The sequence below is a fragment of the Syngnathoides biaculeatus genome, chromosome 8 (genome assembly GCF_019802595.1).
Source record: "Syngnathoides biaculeatus isolate LvHL_M chromosome 8, ASM1980259v1, whole genome shotgun sequence".
In the NCBI taxonomy this organism is placed as follows: Eukaryota; Metazoa; Chordata; class Actinopteri; order Syngnathiformes; family Syngnathidae; genus Syngnathoides; species Syngnathoides biaculeatus.
In genome coordinates this window covers 12,275,771-12,294,334 of record NC_084647.1, presented here as the reverse complement: position 1 = coordinate 12,294,334, position 18,564 = coordinate 12,275,771, and the positions used below count along the sequence as shown (strand labels likewise).

Here is an 18,564-nt window from a genome sequence, read left to right as displayed (position 1 = left end):
AGTCTATAAAACAGTGGTGAGGCCAGCCATGATCTACGGATTAGAGACGGTGGCGCTGAAGAGACAACAGGAAGCAGAACTGGAGGTACCAGAAATGAAGATATTGAGGTTGTCACTTGGAGTGAGCAGGTTGGATAGGATCAGAAATGAGCTCATTAGAGGGACAGCCAAAGTTGGATGAAAAAAATCAGTACATCATAATCTTAAATTCCCATCATATTTTGGCATGATTGCCCCGACTGGGCGAGTAGGCGCAATGTTAACTGTAGAGAAGAAGCTCCGCCCCCTCTCTTGCACCTAATAGCTGCTGATTGTCTTCAAGGAAAGCGCTAATTCGAGAGATTCATCACGTGACAGACGGGGCGTGTTGTATTAGGAACCTGGCGAGGGGCTTCGGCAGCGCCCATAAATCTCGCTTCACGCATGGCGCCACAAACATATCCGCAGCTGTCATTGCGGCGCATGAAATTAGCGACAAAAATGTGATGGAGCGGCCCAGAGTCCCTTCCGCTGATCACTGGAAGAGCCTGTTGCTATTTTCCAATCCGGTTCCTGCAATCTAACTTGGGCTCGGTCTCTTGTATTCAAATGCAACGTCGCGTCACTTCAACGTCTGCAGGAACACGACCAATAAATCAACATTTGGAGGTGACGCTGAATTATTCCAATGTTTGTTTTATCATCCTCAGTCCGAGGCGTAGCTTGGGAGCGTTAATAAGGAAAGAGACGCTCGTGATTCAGTGTCTGTCAGTGTCGGTAAATGCGCACACACATATTAAGTAGGGACAATGTTTTGCCATCCAAATGATGTGTGGCATTATTCATTCATTCATTCATTCATTCATTTATTTCTCCTGATTTGTAAATCATATTAGCTTGTACTGTAAATGAGTTATTTGAAGGCACATTACGTCAAGAGACATTCATTAGCTCGTCAAATCTCAGCCCGGTTTAAAAGGCCATCCAGTGTCTTGTGCTGACTTTTCAGAACGAGGATTGGACTGTCGTAAAAACACCCATCCTTGTACTAACAACCATTAATATTAATAACACAATGAGACCCATCTGGAACTCCCGAGGCTTTTTCCGTTCATAACAAGATGAAGATATTTAATAGCAATGTCAAGGCCGTCCTCTTATGTGGATCGGAGACATGGAGCAGGACTAGCACCATCGCCAACACATTTCAGACCTTCACAAACAGGTACCCGAGAACATCAGATGGCCCGGTAGAAAAAGTTATTTCTTTACAATTTTACAACCTCTTTTATTATGGTATCATAACAAACGACCTGCTATTGGAACCTAGCGCTTCTCCACTCTAAAGCAGATGTACTAGTCTTTGCTCCACTCCTATCAGCATCCTAATCATATTATGCCCGTAATTGGACGTACACACCAGGACATGACCATATTGTCACGGATGTCTCGGACTAGCTCGCCTTTGGCATCTCTTTCCCTTCCCCCGCAACGCACGTTTGAGTGAGCAGATTTGCACTCACTGCTTTTCACGGCGTTTACAACAGCGTCTCACAGATGTTGCGTCGACACGTCTGACAACTCCGTCAATTAGCAGGCAGACTGACAGGAGGGACGCTTTAGCCTAAAGAAGTAAAGCTGAAAAGAGGCACGATGAAAATGAAGAAAGCGCACGACAGCATTAGACAGGGGCGCCCTTGAGTGCTACTCCTGTTACTAATACTCATCATAGGATACATTAACATTATGAAATGTACCGGCCTAATGTACTGTGTGACACAATACGTGACGGCTGAAGCGGTATCCTTTTTAATATTCATGCAAAGCGAGACAAAACAATCTGCTTCTGTGGAAAAACTGCCTTTCTTTCTCACTTTGGAATGCAAAATGTTTCTCACAAATTGCACAAAAAAAAAACCTCACACTGTGTATCATGAGTGGGGAACGTGAAAAGTTAATTTCAAAATCCATTTTTTATTTCTGAATACTTTTTATTTACCGTAATTTCTGGCCTACGGAGCGCACCCGATTATAAGCCTCACCCGGTACCTTTGTAAAGGAAATACCTTTTGGTCCATACATAAGCTGGACCTGTGCAAAAGGTGTAAGTGCCCACATTGAAACCAACTTTGAAACACGATATTTACAAAGAAAGACAGAAAGAGTTTTCAAAGTTTAAATACCTTAGCTTAGCTTTGCTTAATTTAGCAACAACATAGTTGCGCTAACGCTACCACGGCACTAACAGGGCAAGTTAAAAAAAACATACTGGAAAAAAAACTGAGAAACAGCAGGAACACAGCAGCAACAAGCTAGCGCAGCGCTAACAGGGCTGGTTAAAAAAAACATACCGGTAAAAGTGACTTCCTTGGCACATATATTCCATTGGTCTAACTCTTACCTTTTCCGCCCGAGTGCCCCCTTGCGGCCGTTAGAAAAAAAAAAAAGCACAAATTAGCCGCATCACCGCATAAGATGCAGGGTTGAAAGCGTGTGGAAAAAAAATTGCGGGTTATAGGCCGGAAATTACGGTATTTACCAGCTGCTATTTATTTATTCCTACATACATTATAGGGGATATGTTAGAAGATAAATTCTGAACATGTGGAAAGACAGAACCGTGTAGTAGTAGTGAACTGTTATGTTAGCCCAAATGCCAGTTTCCAAGAGACCCGCTTTGTCGTGAAAAATTGATTGCACAACTGCAAAGAATGAGAGCTTCATGGGTTCCAAATGACAGGTAGGTGTGTATACAGCTACTAAAAAAAAAAACAATAGTGGGGGGGGGGACGTAATCCGGAGGTCAGGTGCGCTAAATGTGTCGATGTGCACATCGGAAGGCTGAAGGACGGCCTCCGCAGGCCCTGTGAATCACCACCGGCCTTGTCGACAAGGCTGAGCCGCCGGCCGGCATTGTCGGCTGGGGTGGTTTGTCGCGGCGCCGGGCCGCTGTGGCTCATCTCTGCCGCGGAAGTGGATCGACAGGGAGGCAATTTGGGCGCGGCGTCGTTGTCGCTCGCAGGCGGCGTTGTTTTCATCACCCCCGCGCGGAGGTGGATCGGGCGGGGAATTGGTTTGACTGTGATCCGCATATCATCTAAATATGGCTCGAAACAATAGGGTAATATTCCCCCGGTAACTTCCCTCGGTTGTGAGATGTTTTCTTCGCAAAGAGCTTGCATGTCAGAAGTGGTCTGTTCCTCTCCCACAGTATAGGCCACAGCATGTTTTTAATGGTGAATGTCCCAGTGTGACGTCACGGACAGACTTTGCAGCCAATATGGCGACCACTTGGATGTCGAATGAGACTTCCGCAACTTTGCGCATGGATGACACACTCTCCGCTCATATTTATTTTTTTCATATTGACATTGAAGCGAATAATGTCATAAGTATTTTTCATTTCAATATTTATTTTAGAATGCTTATAGGGATGACGCTTGACCTTTAAAGTGATTACAAAACTTGGACTGTGTTTACAGTACCGTATTACGGCTGGTCTCAAGTCCCAAACATATACAGTGGACTAGGTACTCCAGAGCTCCTTAGCTACTCAATTACCGTGGCTATGTGGCGGCCATGTTGGAAGGTCATGAAGTTGCCTGCGTCTGCAACCATGCGAAAACATGGACCGTTACCAAACAAATGTGCTTTTAATCATAATTTTTAATATCTTCAAGGTAGGAATTCATAAATGCTGCAACAAATTTTTGGGGTCGACTTAGTGAGTTTTTTTTTCCTCTGGGCCTAAACCGACCCTGTTGCTGTGTGTATGCAGAGCAAAGAGGACACTAACACTAACTATTGTCTAAGTGTGCACATGCGTGCGGGTCCCCTGGTAAACCAGGAAGTTCCCTCTACGCCTCCCTCTCTCTTTCTCTCGCTCTCTCATTCTCTCGCTCTCTCTCTCTCTTAGATGTCAGAGAGACAGAGATCGTGTAGACGTTATGCACGTGCTGCGAGATTCTCCTAAAGTCTCATTTCTGTTATTGGGCTCCATATTTCTGATGTCAGTTACGGTCTTTAGTGTGTTGTTTTTTCTGCTTTTTGCTTCCTTCCAACAGGGTGGTGAGTAAAAACACTTTCTGTTTCAGTTGATCGTCAAAATGCAGAGCGCTCAGAGAAAAATGGAGGTAAATTAACTTGAGAACAACAACAACGGCACAACGCCTTATTTCCTAGACTAGAGCACGTGAATTCGGACTTTGCACTCAGTATATGCGGTCATTGGTGTTGGTCCTGCCGCAGTCTTGGTTGACTGCCAATTGCCTTTTCCATTTAGTGCATTACTCAGAATAATTTTATGGCGCATTGGAAGTAATTGTCTGGTCTCCACTCCAATCACGCACGATCGATGCCCAGTTTGTCCTCCATATCCTCATCCAGGGTGTTGGCCTGACAACAGCATTTGTAAAATAAATACATCTTAATTTTCCTGAAGGAGAGAAAATATTAAAACGGAAATACCACGAAAAGTATGAATGCTTGCGTAATGATGAGCCCATCTTAACTTAACTCACAAACCGACCTACTTACTGTGAAATGTGCATTGAGCTAGCCTACTGGCAGTCGTGTATTTAAGTGAAATGCCATTTTTAATCCATACGGTTTCATAGGATGTTAGGTCCATAAGACGGCTTCAACTCTTCTGGAAAGACTTTCCACAAGGTCTGCAAATTTCTGACCATTATTGCAGATTCATATTCGTGAGGTCACACATTGATGTTTGTCAAGAAGCCCTGGCTCTCAGTCTCCGCTAAAATTTTCCCGAAAGGTATTTTATCAGGTTAAGGTCACAATTCTGTTAAACCCGGCGAAGTTCAAGTATTGTAAAACTCTCATCCAAGACTTTAAGGACCTTTTTTTGTGCACTATGTAAGAGGCACATTCTAAATGTAGCCATGACAGTGCTTTGTCCATGGTTGTTTGGAAACCTTTGAACTGATTGATGTGTCATGTGTTGTTTTTACTCTATTTAGTGTCACTTTTTGATCAGGCCTTTATTCTGTCGCTTCTTTGAAGTCGCAAACATGCAAGACGAAAGGCACAGCAAGGGCGCAGTGGAAAAACAGCAAGTAACCGACTGAATACAAACAGTGACAACAACCTCGTTACTTCAGCGGTGTGCTCTGGTTACGTCAACGGTTCACGCGGTCCCCTCAGAACGCAAAGACTGCATTAAGAATAATCACCTCCCGATTCCAAGGCCCTAATTTATCAAACATCTGTAAGCCTAGAGGTGTGTGTCGATTGGATGGCTTCTTTAAACCAGTTCCTAGAAAACGACCTGTGTTAGTCATGCTTGCGGGGGAATTCGGTCATGTTTTAAAAAACTTGTCACCACAAAGTTGGGAGTGTGGAATTGTTATTGTCAAATATTGGCCCCATAGTCCAAGTTGAAGGAAGTCACCATTTCAAGAGATACTGAACAATCACATGCTCCCAACTTAGTGGTAACTGTTTTGGAATGGTGCATATTCTCCCGGGCACTACGGTTTCCCCCCACATCCCAAAAACTTGCATTCATTGAAGACTAAATTGGCCCAAGGTGTGATTGTGAGTGTTTGTCTCCATGTGCCCTGCGATTGGCTAGCAAACAGTTCTGGGTGTCCACCACCTCCTGCCCGATAAGCAGCTAAGAAAATGGACGGATGGATGTCGTGTTTCACCTGCAGCACGGTCAACTAGAACCACTGTTCAGTGGTTCAGGGTTTGAATCGTGCCAGTTCTTGTGTGGAATTTGGATGTGCTCCACATGCCTGTGCATGTTCTCCCAAATAAGTTTGGGAAAATGTGCTATGATAGTTCTTGGGTCATAATTCCAAAAGATACGTTTGGGGAAAAACACAACACCATTCTTCACCAAAAAAAAAAAACACGACACTGAATGTTGTTTGCAACCTCTTGCTTAGGCTGTTTTTCTTCATCTGGAACTGGGACCTTAGACAATGTAGAGGAAGTTTTTTTTACTCACTCAAAATAGCTGTCTGTGTTATTTCAAGCCTTCGTACTTCAAGTTATCGCGTATCGCCGAAAACAGCCACCACCAATACATATCTGACATGGAGTCAGTCCACCTCACTTGTAGTTGGCGCTCTGCTGTGGCAGTTTGACATCATGTGAATCAGGAATAGAAGTCTTCAGAGTTATGTTGTGTTAATTGCAGTTGTATGTATAAAAAGCACTTGTTGTAGGGGCGATTACTTGAAAAAGGGAATAATTGCAATGGGAAAAACTGTAGTAGTTAACATCGCGAATTGAAATAAGCAGACTCAGACTGTCGATTCGAAGGGATTCAAGGTTTGATCCCTGAGGGACACCAGATGTAAGGGAAGCAGGGAAGAACTCATTTGGTGCACTGTTTTCTGTCTCTGACATATGAAGCACTGGAGGGCGGATCCCAGGAACATTGCTGGAGGAAAGATGGGGAAATGAGCACCGCATGATTGACATCTTATAGTCTGATTCTTGGGAGAATATTTAGAAAGCCATTATCAGAACACGGGGGAGTTCATCGATCGCACGTGAGGGAGCTGCCTAAGTGCTGCTGCTGCCGCTTTGAAAGGTCTCGTATAGCAAGCTATCACACTGGATAGAATGGAAATGTTGCTTTTATTCGTGTCTCATGACAAAGCCTGAAGAAAGAAGAGAATTGCTGTGCTATTTGAAGTTTCCAATACGATCATAAGAAAACAACAAAATTACTCTCATTGAAACAATTATCTCAGAGAACAAAGTCGCATTTAGGATAATGGTAAAAAAATTACAGAAGCAATTGGTCTAGTTGTTTTTTTTCTTGTAGTACGGTTAGCTTGCAAATAAAGTCTAAATTTCAATAATATATTTGCAATATTTCCAAAGTAAAGTTCCAATTTTTGGGAGAAAAAACTACCACTGGTCTAATTAGACTAATAACGGTACTCTGCAAAGGTATGAGGTCATGAGAAAAAAAAAAAACACGACACTGAATGTTATTGGCAACCTTCCCGAGAATTGTTGCTGTTAGACTCCCTTGTTTACATACCGTAATTTCCGGCCTATAAGCCGGGACTTTTATCACACGCTTTTAACCCTGCGGTTTATGCGGTGATGCGGCTAATTTGTGCATTTTTTCTAACAGCCGCAAGGGTTTACTCAAGCGGAAAAGGTAAGCGTGAGACTGGTGGAATATATGTGCCGAGGAAGTGACTTTTACCGGTCCGGCCTTGTTAGCACTGCGCTAGCGTGTTACTGCCATGTCTCAGTGATTTTTTACCGGTATGTTTTTTTTTTTTTTTTTTAAACCGGCCATGTTAGCACGGTGGCGGTAGCGTTAGCATTAGTGTGCCGGCGCTAGAGTTAAACTCTCCGTCTGCCGTCTTTCTTTGTAAATATCTCATGTTTCAATGTGGGTTTCAATGTGGGCACTCGCGGCTTTTACATAGCTGCGGCGTATGTATGTACCAAACGGTATTTCCTTTACAAATGTACTGGGTGAGGCTTATAACCAGGTGCGCTCTGTAGACGGGAATTACAGTAATGTCAACAACTATTTCCTTTATGGCTGGCCCTGTTACTCCACAGTATTATCAGACCACTGTCATTTGAATAAATTCCCTAATGTATTCCTGGTTTCTCACGTAGCAAAGGTCAGGGGTAATTTGTGATATAATGCTAAAGATTTAGGCGTCGACACGTAAGGCTTTGACTTGAACCCTTTTGTGCCTGTGTCTAGATGGAGATTTTGGCTTTGCCTCCTACTATGGCGACCACATGGTGCTGCAGAAGTCTCCGGAGAGAGCGATTTTGTGGGGTTACGGTAGCCCCGACGGTGCGCAGGTCACAGTCTCTGTGTCAGGACCAATGAAATACAAAAGCTCAACTGTCACAGTGGAGAAAGGTAAATATAACCCGTTGGACGAGGTTTTGCATAAATGTCCAGAGCTGTAATTCACAAAAAAACAAAAAGGAGGTCAAACTTGACAAACCTGATCCTGACAGAAGCATCAAGGAGTTGTGTGCAATTTGCTTGAAAGTAATAATGATAAAAAGATATTTGCATTGGTTGCATCCGTGACAACACAGGTACACGGGAGTTTGCATGTTCTCCTCGTGCCTGCGTGGGTTTTCTCCAGGTGCTCCGGTTTCCTCCCACATCCCAAAAACATGCAACATTAATTGGACACTCTCAATTGCCCCTCGGTGTAATTGTGAGTGCCGGTGTTTGTCTCGGTGTGGCCTGCGATTGGATGGCAACCAGCTCAGGGTGTACCCCGCCTCCTGCCCTTTGACAACTGGGATAGGCTCCAGCACTCCCCGCGACTCTCGTGAGGATAAGTGGTAAAAGAAAATGGATGGATGGATATGTGTATTGCAGAAATCAATATTCAATTGCTGATATTTACACCAATACACCGCTTACACCAATAAGCTTTTTAATGAGCAATGAACCCATGCACATTCAGGGATCGGTATTTGTGATTTCACCTTTTGTATTTTTGGGGGTGAGGGCCGGGCATCCTCTGTTGATTGAAAGCTGGAAGAACACCAAAAAGACGGGATGCACATTTACGCAGGAGCTGCTGTGAGCCACAGCTCGCGCCCAGACACTCACACACTGACATCACATGCCACCCGTGAAGGCCACGCTTCTTTCACGTACATATTTAACACAGACACTATAAAACATGAATGAGGGGTTAAAAATAGATATATTTGTTATACAGCAGGGGTGTCACACTCATTTTTGTTGCGGGCCACATTGTAGTTATGATTTTCCTCAGTTATGACTGTGAATCCATGAAAATCTAACGCCTCATGATATTTACAGATGAAATTAATGAACTAGTTTTGAATCAAACGTAACAGGTTTTTCAAGTATTGTTCATGTTTTGTAACACAAAAATGCTTGCAATATCTCAGTTGAATTTTTGTGACAGATAATCACAAAAATCATGGAAGTTGATATACATGATTTGCCTTCACGGGCCACATAAACTCATGCGGCGGGCCAGATCTGCCCCCCAGGGCCTTGAGTTTGACACCTGTGTTATACAGCGTCTCTCCGTCGCAGCTTTTCGTTTAAGTGTGTGGGTTGGAACTTGACGTTAACTGTAAAAACATTACTGTCCACAATGCGCAGGCATCTGGCGAGTCACCCTTGATCCCGTGGAGGCCGGTGGTCCCTACAACGTGACAGCAGCTCTTCAGAACAGCTCCGCCATGCTGACCGATGTGCTGTTTGGGGACATTTGGCTTTGCAGCGGCCAGAGCAACATGTACTTTAAAACATCTCAGGTCAGCTAAAGCAAGGAAAATTCATATGAATGAATGGTTGACCGAAGCTTGCACCACACTCTAGCTGTAGCCTATGGTAATGCAATAGTCAAGACAAATTTTGAGTTATAATTTGTGTGAAAAACAGCAAGTGCGGCAGTAACTGAGCGCACCTTCTTGGGCTCAGAGTCTCACACCACATGCTGGTCCTAACCTCAAAGTGGGTTCATTGTAAACCAAGGACCCCCCAGTACCATTCAACTACGTTAAGTGTCAAAATGTAGTTTTCTTATCTTCATGACTCACATTTGAAAAATGTACGGGTGTGATCAGTCATGCCCGTAGATATAAAGCTACGGGTGTGGTCCACCACTCGTGCCCGCAGATATAAAGTTGCGGGTGTGTGTTATGTTTGTAATTATGAGTGTACCCCTTTAAGATCGGAGGGGGGTGGTGTCAGGTAAACTAGGAAGTAGAAGTAGGCTGAGCACCAGCTCGTTCAGTTTTTTTAAAAAAAAAAAAAAAAAAGATGTCATATTACAGGGAACTACACAAAAGAAGCGACGTCTTTCAATATCTATTTATTTCTACTCGTAACAAATTTTACACGCGTGATTTTTCGTGCTCAACTGCGCAGATTTGCGAGTGAGATGGCACACTCACAGTGACTGTTATCTCCATTAGATTTTCAATGCAACTGCGGAGCTCGCCCTAGCATCCAAGTATCCCCACGTGAGGACCATTATGGTAGCCTTAAAGATGAGTAAAACTGAGCAAACGGATTTGATTGGAGTGAATCTTCCATGGTCTGTCCCAGAAGCAAGTATGTGGTTCATTATTTTCTATATTATAGTCCAAAGACTTTTTTTTAAATACTGCACTGTTATTCTAGGCGGTCTGTCAGAGTTCTCTGCACTGTGTTGGCTCTTTGGACGTTATATGTACGACAACCTGAAGTACCCGATAGGACTGGTGGAATCCTGTTGGGGCGGCACGCCCGTTGAAGCCTGGTCATCTTCGAGAGCACTTCAGCAATGCGGACTGTACCACAATGAAAAAAGGCAGGTACAGTGTACAGATTTTTTTGCTTTGACTTGCGGAGAGCAAAAACCTCAGATACACTGTAAGGTGGCAGGTGCTTTCCAGTGCGTGCCTCCATCTTTAATTGTTCCTCCGCCTGGTCCCTGCTTTCATTGGAGATCACAATATCATTTGCGAAGATCACAGTCCAAGGGGATTCCAGTCTAATCTCATCTGTCAGCCTATCCATTACTACCGCAAAGCAGGAAGGGGCTCAGCGCGGATCCCTGATGCAGTCCCACCTACACCTTAAATTCTTCTGACACACTGACGGCACATCTCACTGCTGTTTTGCTGCCCTCATGCATGTCCTGTACTATTCTTACATATTTCTCCGCCACACCAGACTTGCGCATGCAATAATAATTAAAAAAAAACGGAAAAAAAAAAACAATCAAAACCAGCATATGACCCGCCAATGAATTAAACAAAGTAGAGAACAAGACGCGTCACTGAGCTGCATACTGATTTTCAAAGAACAAGTGGTTTTGAATCCTCACCAATTCAGACCGAGGTGTGCCTTTTCATTCGATACTACCAGATTCCTTACTGATCAATCAATGGACTGTTGTGTGTCAAACTTAAAACTACTACAGTATGATACGCCTCTGGAAGGTTGTTGAAGAATGGAATTTACATAATTTTGTGGATTGTTGGGGGTCAACATGAGTCGAAGGAGTTCTGCACAGTAGAAAAGGCAAACTTCATTGCTTGGTAAGTTGACAGAATCTAAAAAGGTCTTAAAATATTTCTGCTCAGTTCACAAACAGACAACTCTGTCCTGTGGAATGCAATGATACACCCTCTGCTCAACATGACCCTCAAAGGAGCCCTCTGGTACCAAGGTAACATGCCCAGCCAGAATCTATTCCATGGATCCCAACACACTTGATGCATTTAAAAAGATGTTTTACATTTTAGGTGAACGAAACACTAATTATCATCAAAACAAGTACAACTGTTCTTTCCCTGCCATGATTGATGACTGGAGGATGGCATTTCACCTGGGCTCAGGTGGGGAGACTGCTGTGGACTTTCCCTTTGGATTTGTCCAGGTGCTTTTAAATGAAGATCACCGATCCTATTGGCCAGAAATGCCGACCGCACCTTTCGCAATATCTTTTCAAGTGCCTTCTAGGCACCAATTGACTTCTCCCCCATGCAGCTATCCACTAACATCAAAGGCTCCACTGATGACGGTTTTCCAAACATCCGCTGGCACCAGACAGCCGACAAAGGCTTTGTTCCCAACTCTCGTCTGCAAAGGACCTTCATGGCTGTGGCTATGGATTTACCTGATGAGACTTCACCATATGGCACGTAAGAAAACAGCAGCACAAAGAAGTAACCTCGAGGCAACCACTGAAAATTCGTAATGTCGCTCAACTACAGTGGAACCTCCGTTCATGAACAGTGCAGTTTAATTCAAATGAACGATGCTTCGACAAAATTAGTAGTTTTCATTCATGTGTCACATTTCTGAACTTGCTAAGTAGTTTGGTTTGTCCAAATCTAGTCATACATTCAAGGTAAACATAACTTGGTTATTAGGCTGGAACAGATTTGTTCTATTTCCATTCATTTTAATGTGATTATTTGCTTTGGCCTCAGAATGAATTAACCATCTTTGGACCAAATGAAATTTTCCAGAGAGAAAAATCTGATACTTTCAGAAAATGATACTCCGGACTTGAAATTTTCAATTATATTAAACCTGTTGCAAATTTGCGTATAATGAGCGCTAATGTATAATATGAACCCCCAAAATTGACCTCGAAATTCTCCAAAAACCCTTCTATGTATGCCACATTTTTACAATGCATGAAGTTTTGTTTATTATTAAACAAAACATAACCTTGAAAAAAATAATGGTTGTTGTTCAGTCATATTAAAAAAAACAAAAACAATAGATCACAAATTCTGCTTGGTTATGCAAATTCATGAGCAGAACTGTCCATATATGCAGTCATATGAACCCTTCATGTTGAAATGAAAGTGTAAGCTACAACTTTTTCATAACCTCTGGGTAGGTAGCGTTGGGAGATTGGGATGAAAGTGTCCATCTTTTTTCTAAATTCTAGATGGTGGGATACATTTATAAAATTTGAGTTTTTAACAATTTTCCCCCATACTTATGTATAATACGCAGTATTGACTTTTGAGGAAGGAGGATTTTTTTTTTTTTTAGGAACAAAAATTCCGGTTACACAGAACAAATTACAATAATTTTGTGAGCAGAGGTTCCACTGTATATACACATTGCAACCCAAATTTTGCAGAAAACATGACATGCTTCAAAGTACTGTAGTAGGGTTCACACGACATTTACAAAACTCACGTTCATAGCATAAGAAATAGCTTACTGGCTCCCAACTTCCCATCTGGACTCGCCAAACTGTCTCCAACATGAGTAATGTGACATACTGTGCAGCATCCACCCTCGTGACAAGCAGGATGTAGCATACAGACTGACACTCGGAGCACGAGCGGTGGCCTACAATGAGAAAGACGTGGCCTTCCTTGGACCTTTCCCGAAACAAATCCTGTCCGCTCCAATGTACGTCAACATCACCTACGACAAAGCTGTCGCTGTCAAGCCGTCTAAAGATATCTTTGAGGTAATCAACGCCGACATCGGAAGGCTTCTCTTGACCTTGCTGCTTATGAAACCTGTAATAGCCTCAAGCCAACGATTCCTAGCGCGCCTTGACAGATCAGTTGGAGTGCTGCGGGAAATCCAATTTCACTTAATTGTCCTGAAAATTATTAATTAAAGGTCCTCGCAAATGCTCCAAACTTTGGCATCTATTCCATAGTTCTCTACTTAAAAAAGATGTCTGCATTAAAATAAAAAGAGCCAACCCCCAAAAAAAAATATAGGGTTGATTTTTGAAAGGTTTTCATCATATTTTGGCCCGCCCACATTATACAACTTTCCCTGTCTTTTAATAATATTGTCTGGTTTAATTTATGCTGCACAATGTTATGAAACCGTGACTAACTTGTGTCACAGGCAGAAAAATTCAGGTACAACCATGTATCTGTTGCAATTTATGCAATAGAATAACTTTGTCAATAGGGCCAGACTTTACACAACGAAAATATGCGTGATTATTCTTTCACTATAGAACTGTCATTGACATTTTATATCCCTATAATTATATTACGAGATTGCATTTTTTTTAATTATGTGAAATAAAATGGCACCTATTTCTCTTAGAATTGATATATTAAATACAGTATTTTGTAAAGCAATTAAAATGAAAGATTTATACAAATAAAACTATTACGCAATAGCCAAATAAATACCATTAAAAATGTTAGTGCAATAATGTTTTCAAGGGATACAAGAAAGTGCAAAGAATTTATATAATACCACACTTCAAGTCATAAACTACCAACCTTCCATCCATCCATTTTCTTTGCTACTTATCCTCACAAGGGATGAGCAAGGTGCTGGTTTACCCGATTGTATTGTATAAATCTGAACACATAGAGGAATCATATGAAAGGAGTAGGTAGAAAATGGACCAAAAAACACTAATTTGTGGTTGAATACAATTTACCAGTGGTCCCCTACCACCGCACACAAAGGTTGGGAAACACTGGTTCAAACAATGTACAGCAACCATAAATTGGTAGAAAGAAGTACTTTTTAACCACTGAAACATTTTCATTCTATTTGTCAAGGTTTGTTGCTCACAGTCACAGGTCACATGTGGACCTGAGTCGCTGTGGGTTCCAGCTCCGATCCTCCAGTGGGCTCCCACCACCATCCAGATCGCAAGCAGTCTATGCGCAGCCTCCACTGAAGTAGCAGCTCTACGATATGCATGGAGAGACTGGCCGTGTGATTTTAAGGCGTGTCCCGTCTACGGCGCAAATCCTGCCTTACCTGCCCCCCCTTTCATTATCAATCTCTATCAAACTAATGACATCAGAAAAGGTAACAACTACACGTTCAGGAAAGCTAACATTTTTTCGTCAGTCTCTGTAAATTATTAGCTGATGACGTGTATCATACTTTGAACGAAATTTATGGCCATTTCTAAAGAAACACTGCCAATAATTGATACTATCCGAGACCATCCATGCCATGTTTTTTTTAATAATTTATTTAAATAAAAACACTTTACCACACAAAATGACTGTTTTCCATTTACAGAAGTTGAACAAATAAAAATATGTCCTGGATAAGCGAGATGGGAAATGAATTAAAAAAAAACACGTCCATTGAATGAGAAACCTTCCGATTGAAAATTACTGTAACTTTCTCCATCACGATTGGTAGATTTTTGAGAAACAATTCATCCATAATAGCCTTGATATGATCCCAAAAGGTTTAATACCCTCATTAAATTCAATAATAAAATAACTGAATTTTCATGAGCTTCCAAGAAATGGAGAAGAGCTACAACCAGAGTAAGCATCTTTTTAGATACTTACCATTATGGAATGGAATTATCAAAACTGTAATGAGTGTGTACTACAAATCAAAGCATAAAAAAATACACATTGGACTGTGATTAAACAGGAGAGGGAATACTAAAACTACCAAATAGGGATGTGAAAAACAACTACATATGACAGAGGCTAAATGCTTATGTATGATAACATAAAGCTCCACACAATGTTAGGTGTAGAGAGAGCATTGTTGGAAGAATATTACCAGGTTCTTTAACACACCAGAATTCAAGAAAAAATATTTTAAAGTAGCACAGCCACGTTGATGGGTGAGATAAGAAATCTGCTGAAGATCATGCTAGTAGCATGTACTAAAAATAAAATAAAAAAGTCTCAATATGGGACTCTTACCACAAACGACCGGTTCAAAAGGATGGACACAAGATACGACACAGATTCACGTACGAGGAGGAAGCACGTCGGGGAAAAAGGAGTAAAGTGGACATTGATTGCAGATGAGCAACACAGATAAAATCACCCGGATGATGACATGACAGCAATGACTGAAATTTGTAATGTGTCAATCGAATGCCTTGAATGTTCTTTGTATTTCATCTATGGGTATGTTGAAAAACTGAATTGAAAAATAAAGCAAGGAACAAAAAAAAAACATTCATTTGACCATAATGAGTAAATGTTGAGTTCCAGGCTTCTATTTTCCAAAATTCAGTAAACAACTGGAGGTGTTTTGGGGGACAATTACAGTGTGAAAGACATTGTTTTCATGAGGTTTTCTGCCATTATTTCATTTAAATTAAATCTGCACTTCTATTTGTCGTCATCTTGTGGACTGTCACAGTATTACCTTGGAGGCATTCTGGCCACTGTAACATCAGGAGCTGAAATAGGAGGTTGACGGCTTCACGGAGGTGGTGCTCAGGTGTGAGGCGCTAGAACACTGCATTTTCTGTGCTAAAATAAAAAAAAAGAACATGATGAAATACTAAGAGTGCACGATGTGAGAAATACATATTCCATTTCAGTTTTTGTATTATTAGGGCACCAACTATTCGCTGACGTGCATTTCGGAAAAAATAAATAAGTTGCTCAATTCACTCTTAGTTAACTCTCTCTTTGAAATATATACATTCTTGATTTCACTGTGCTGACCCTACACAGCACAATGGGTAACAAATGTGATTCTTACACTATCAAAATAAGGAAAAATTTACATTTTATATATATATATATAGGTTATGAAAGTTCACTCCCTACAAAACTAGCTTAAAAAAAAAATATATATATATATATATATATATATATATATATGTGTGTGTGTGTGTGGTGTGTGTGTGTGTGTGTGTGTGTGTGCCAAAGGCACAAAAGCTCGATTTTGGTTGTTGCTTACTACCAGATCTGATATTAAAATAAAGGTGTTATGATGCAATACAAAAAAGGATTTAAAGGGATGATTTAGCCATCAGAATCACTTATTTTATGACATTACGTTGTAAACATTTTAGTATGGCCATTATTATTATTATTATAGTTATCTTTAACTATGAAACTGGCCATAAGTAGCCTTCAATCTATGTATGAAAATGTTGGTTTGAGAGCAATATCTACAACGCGATATTTAACATTACTGTAATTTCTCATGTATAACGCACATTTTTCCCCTAAAAAAACCTGTCAAAAGTCAATAGTGCTGATTATTTAGATAGGTACATGAGAAAATGAAAAATGTTCCCATTTTATAAATGCAACATCAAGAGGTTACGAAAAAAATGTACGCTTTCATTCCAATATGCCACTGCTCCCTAAAGGTTATGAAAAAGGTTCATACTTTCATTTTATTATGCCACCGCCACCAAAGTCATTTGTGAAAAAGGTGTAGCCTATCATTCCATTATTATAGGGGTACATATGAATAGGTAAGTACAATAGGTAAGGTAAACGATTTACAATTTGCATATGGTGATACGTTTGTTTTACATCCTGACAGGATGCATGTTATACCACACTGAAAAGCCTTTGATCTTACAATGTAAATCTTTGGAAGCCAAACCTGAGATTTGCTCCGGCTTCTCACTAAAGCACCGGTGTCGCTGATAGGCCTCAAAGTTGACAGAAGCGTCGTCCTCTGACAGGCTGTGAGGATTTTGGCCATCGCCCGCGCGACACACATCGAAACGTATCCATCGGTAGCTGCGAGGACGAAGGAGACAGCAAAAGTTAGAGCACACGTGAGAAACAATGAAACATCAGTAACGAAAAAAATGAATTCGAAATGTAATGTACTTGTTACACTTCCGTGCTCCGGGACAACTCTGGATGAGATTCTGAATGGTGGGATGAGAGAAGCCAAAAAAGTCCGCTCCGGAGGGCACAATTGGAGCAACAGTCTTGGAACTGAAAGAAAAAAGAGGGACGATAGTAGAATATTCATCAATTTGGAGTTCGACCAAAACTTCCAAGGGGAAAAAAAAGGCAATGCACCAAACTGTTTATCATGGGAGACCATTTTTGTCGTCAGCTCAGAGCACTTGGAAAATCAAATCCATCTGTATTTTGTCTGTGTTTCTCTTTTTCTTTTCCGATAAGTGCTGATTGGTTTTGTACCTGACTGAGGCGATGGCCTTGAGCAAGTTGGAGTGGCACGTCAGGGCGGAGGAGGCAACGATTGCATTCTGGGGATCGTCTTCAGGGACAATCTCAAACTAGGCAAAAACAATGAAAATCAAAGTAGTCTGTAAAATTCATCTTTACTTGACCTTCAGAACACATCACTGTGACAGACTTATTTAGTACATACACGTAATTTTACACAGTACAAAGGGAGGCTGTCAACACAAGCTGTGTCAGAAATGGCTCTTGGCTCCCTTTTCATGAATGCTTGCTTTGTTTTGTTTTGGGCATTTTAGAAAAAAAAAATAAGTTAATTATTTAAAGGCAAGCACAGAGAGTTAAATCAAACCTTAATACAGACAGCTGCAAAAGCAAAGTCCGAATAGTAATATAAAAAAAAATGCGAATAGTTGTATAAAAGTCAAAAGAGGAAAATAATGTCAAACATTGACAGAAAAAAATCAAAAGATTAATGAAATTACCGAAATAAAAGATACTACAGTCTATACTAACTAATTGGGATACCAAGAGAGGTCACCAAAGATGGGGCACATACAGACAACTATTAAGAACAACATTCAAGCCTATCTATCTACCCCTTTTCTGAAACGCTGATCCTCACTCAGGTCGTGGGCATGCAGGAGCCTATCACAGTTCTCTTCGGGGGAGAGGCAGGGTATACCCTGAACTTGGTGGCAGCCAATTGAAGGGCGCACAAACACAAACAACCATTTGCGTACACAGCCACACCCAAAGGCTATTTAGAGTCTTAATTCAAACTACCACGCATGTTTTGGGGATGTGGGAGGAAAACAGAATGTCTGGCGAAAACCCACACAAGCACAAGAAGAACATGCAAACCTCACAAAAAGCCCAGAGCCGAGATTTTAACCCTGAACTTTAGAACTTTGACGCAAAGTTGCTAATCACTCCGTCTATTTAGGTCATTTTAATTTTTCGCACAACCTTGTTCTTCGAGTAAACGAGACCATCCGTGCTATGAAATTACCTGTGGTCCGCTTCCTCCATCTTTGATTTGGCAGGTGTAGAGGCACTGCAGCTCGGGGTTTTTCATGCTGGCAAAGACGCGAGTACTGCAGAAGCCCACCGGGTAGATGGCACATTCGTCATGGAAAAACAGCCTGTCCGTAATGATCTAGGGAGGAGTTGGCAAAAGTACACTTTTGCTGTCCCGCCGATGCCGTGTCGAGTGTGACT

General features: G+C 41.5%; 2 protein-coding genes across 4 annotated transcripts in view; one reads left to right on the top strand and one right to left on the bottom strand.

The window, feature by feature from the left end:
• The first annotated feature begins 3,904 nt into the window (after positions 1 to 3,904).
• Positions 3,905 to 14,388, top strand: siae (sialic acid acetylesterase). 3 transcript variants are annotated; one of them, XM_061827284.1, is made up of 11 exons: positions 4,119 to 5,218; positions 6,364 to 6,544; positions 7,694 to 7,858; positions 9,101 to 9,255; positions 9,919 to 10,057; positions 10,127 to 10,295; positions 11,074 to 11,159; positions 11,236 to 11,369; positions 11,480 to 11,634; positions 12,746 to 12,932; positions 14,005 to 14,388. In XM_061827284.1, exons 3-11 carry the CDS (start codon positions 7,732 to 7,734, stop codon positions 14,317 to 14,319), a joined length of 1,467 nt encoding a protein of 488 aa, XP_061683268.1. In that variant the 5' UTR covers positions 4,119 to 5,218; positions 6,364 to 6,544; positions 7,694 to 7,731; the 3' UTR covers positions 14,320 to 14,388. The 3 variants fall into 3 exon arrangements, with proteins under 3 accessions (XP_061683267.1, XP_061683269.1, XP_061683268.1); XM_061827283.1 differs by lacking the exons at positions 4,119 to 5,218; positions 6,364 to 6,544 and adding an exon at positions 3,905 to 4,047; XM_061827285.1 differs by lacking the exons at positions 4,119 to 5,218; positions 6,364 to 6,544 and adding an exon at positions 4,076 to 4,112.
• A 20-nt stretch (positions 14,389 to 14,408) lies between these two features.
• tbrg1 (transforming growth factor beta regulator 1) overlaps positions 14,409 to 18,564 on the bottom strand; it is a 28,517-nt gene continuing 24,361 nt past the window's right edge. The window contains exons 36-40 of the mRNA XM_061827698.1: positions 18,356 to 18,502; positions 17,341 to 17,438; positions 17,020 to 17,130; positions 16,787 to 16,926; positions 14,409 to 15,690 (exon numbers count right to left, since the gene is read on the bottom strand). Of these exons, the coding sequence (XP_061683682.1) occupies positions 15,611 to 15,690; positions 16,787 to 16,926; positions 17,020 to 17,130; positions 17,341 to 17,438; positions 18,356 to 18,502 (576 nt within the window). The 3' untranslated portion in view covers positions 14,409 to 15,610. The remainder of the gene's footprint in view (positions 15,691 to 16,786; positions 16,927 to 17,019; positions 17,131 to 17,340; positions 17,439 to 18,355; positions 18,503 to 18,564) is intronic.

Coding starts and splice junctions, on each gene's coding strand:
- siae (XM_061827283.1), top strand. CDS start 3,927: ATGCACGTGCTGCGAGATTCTCCTAAAGTCTCATTTCTGTTATTGGGC. Junction 10,058..10,126: donor ATGGTCTGTCCCAGAAGCAA/GTATGTGGTTCA, acceptor CTGTTATTCTAG/GCGGTCTGTCAGAGTTCTCT. Junction 11,370..11,479: donor TTCCCTTTGGATTTGTCCAG/GTGCTTTTAAAT, acceptor TCCCCCATGCAG/CTATCCACTAACATCAAAGG.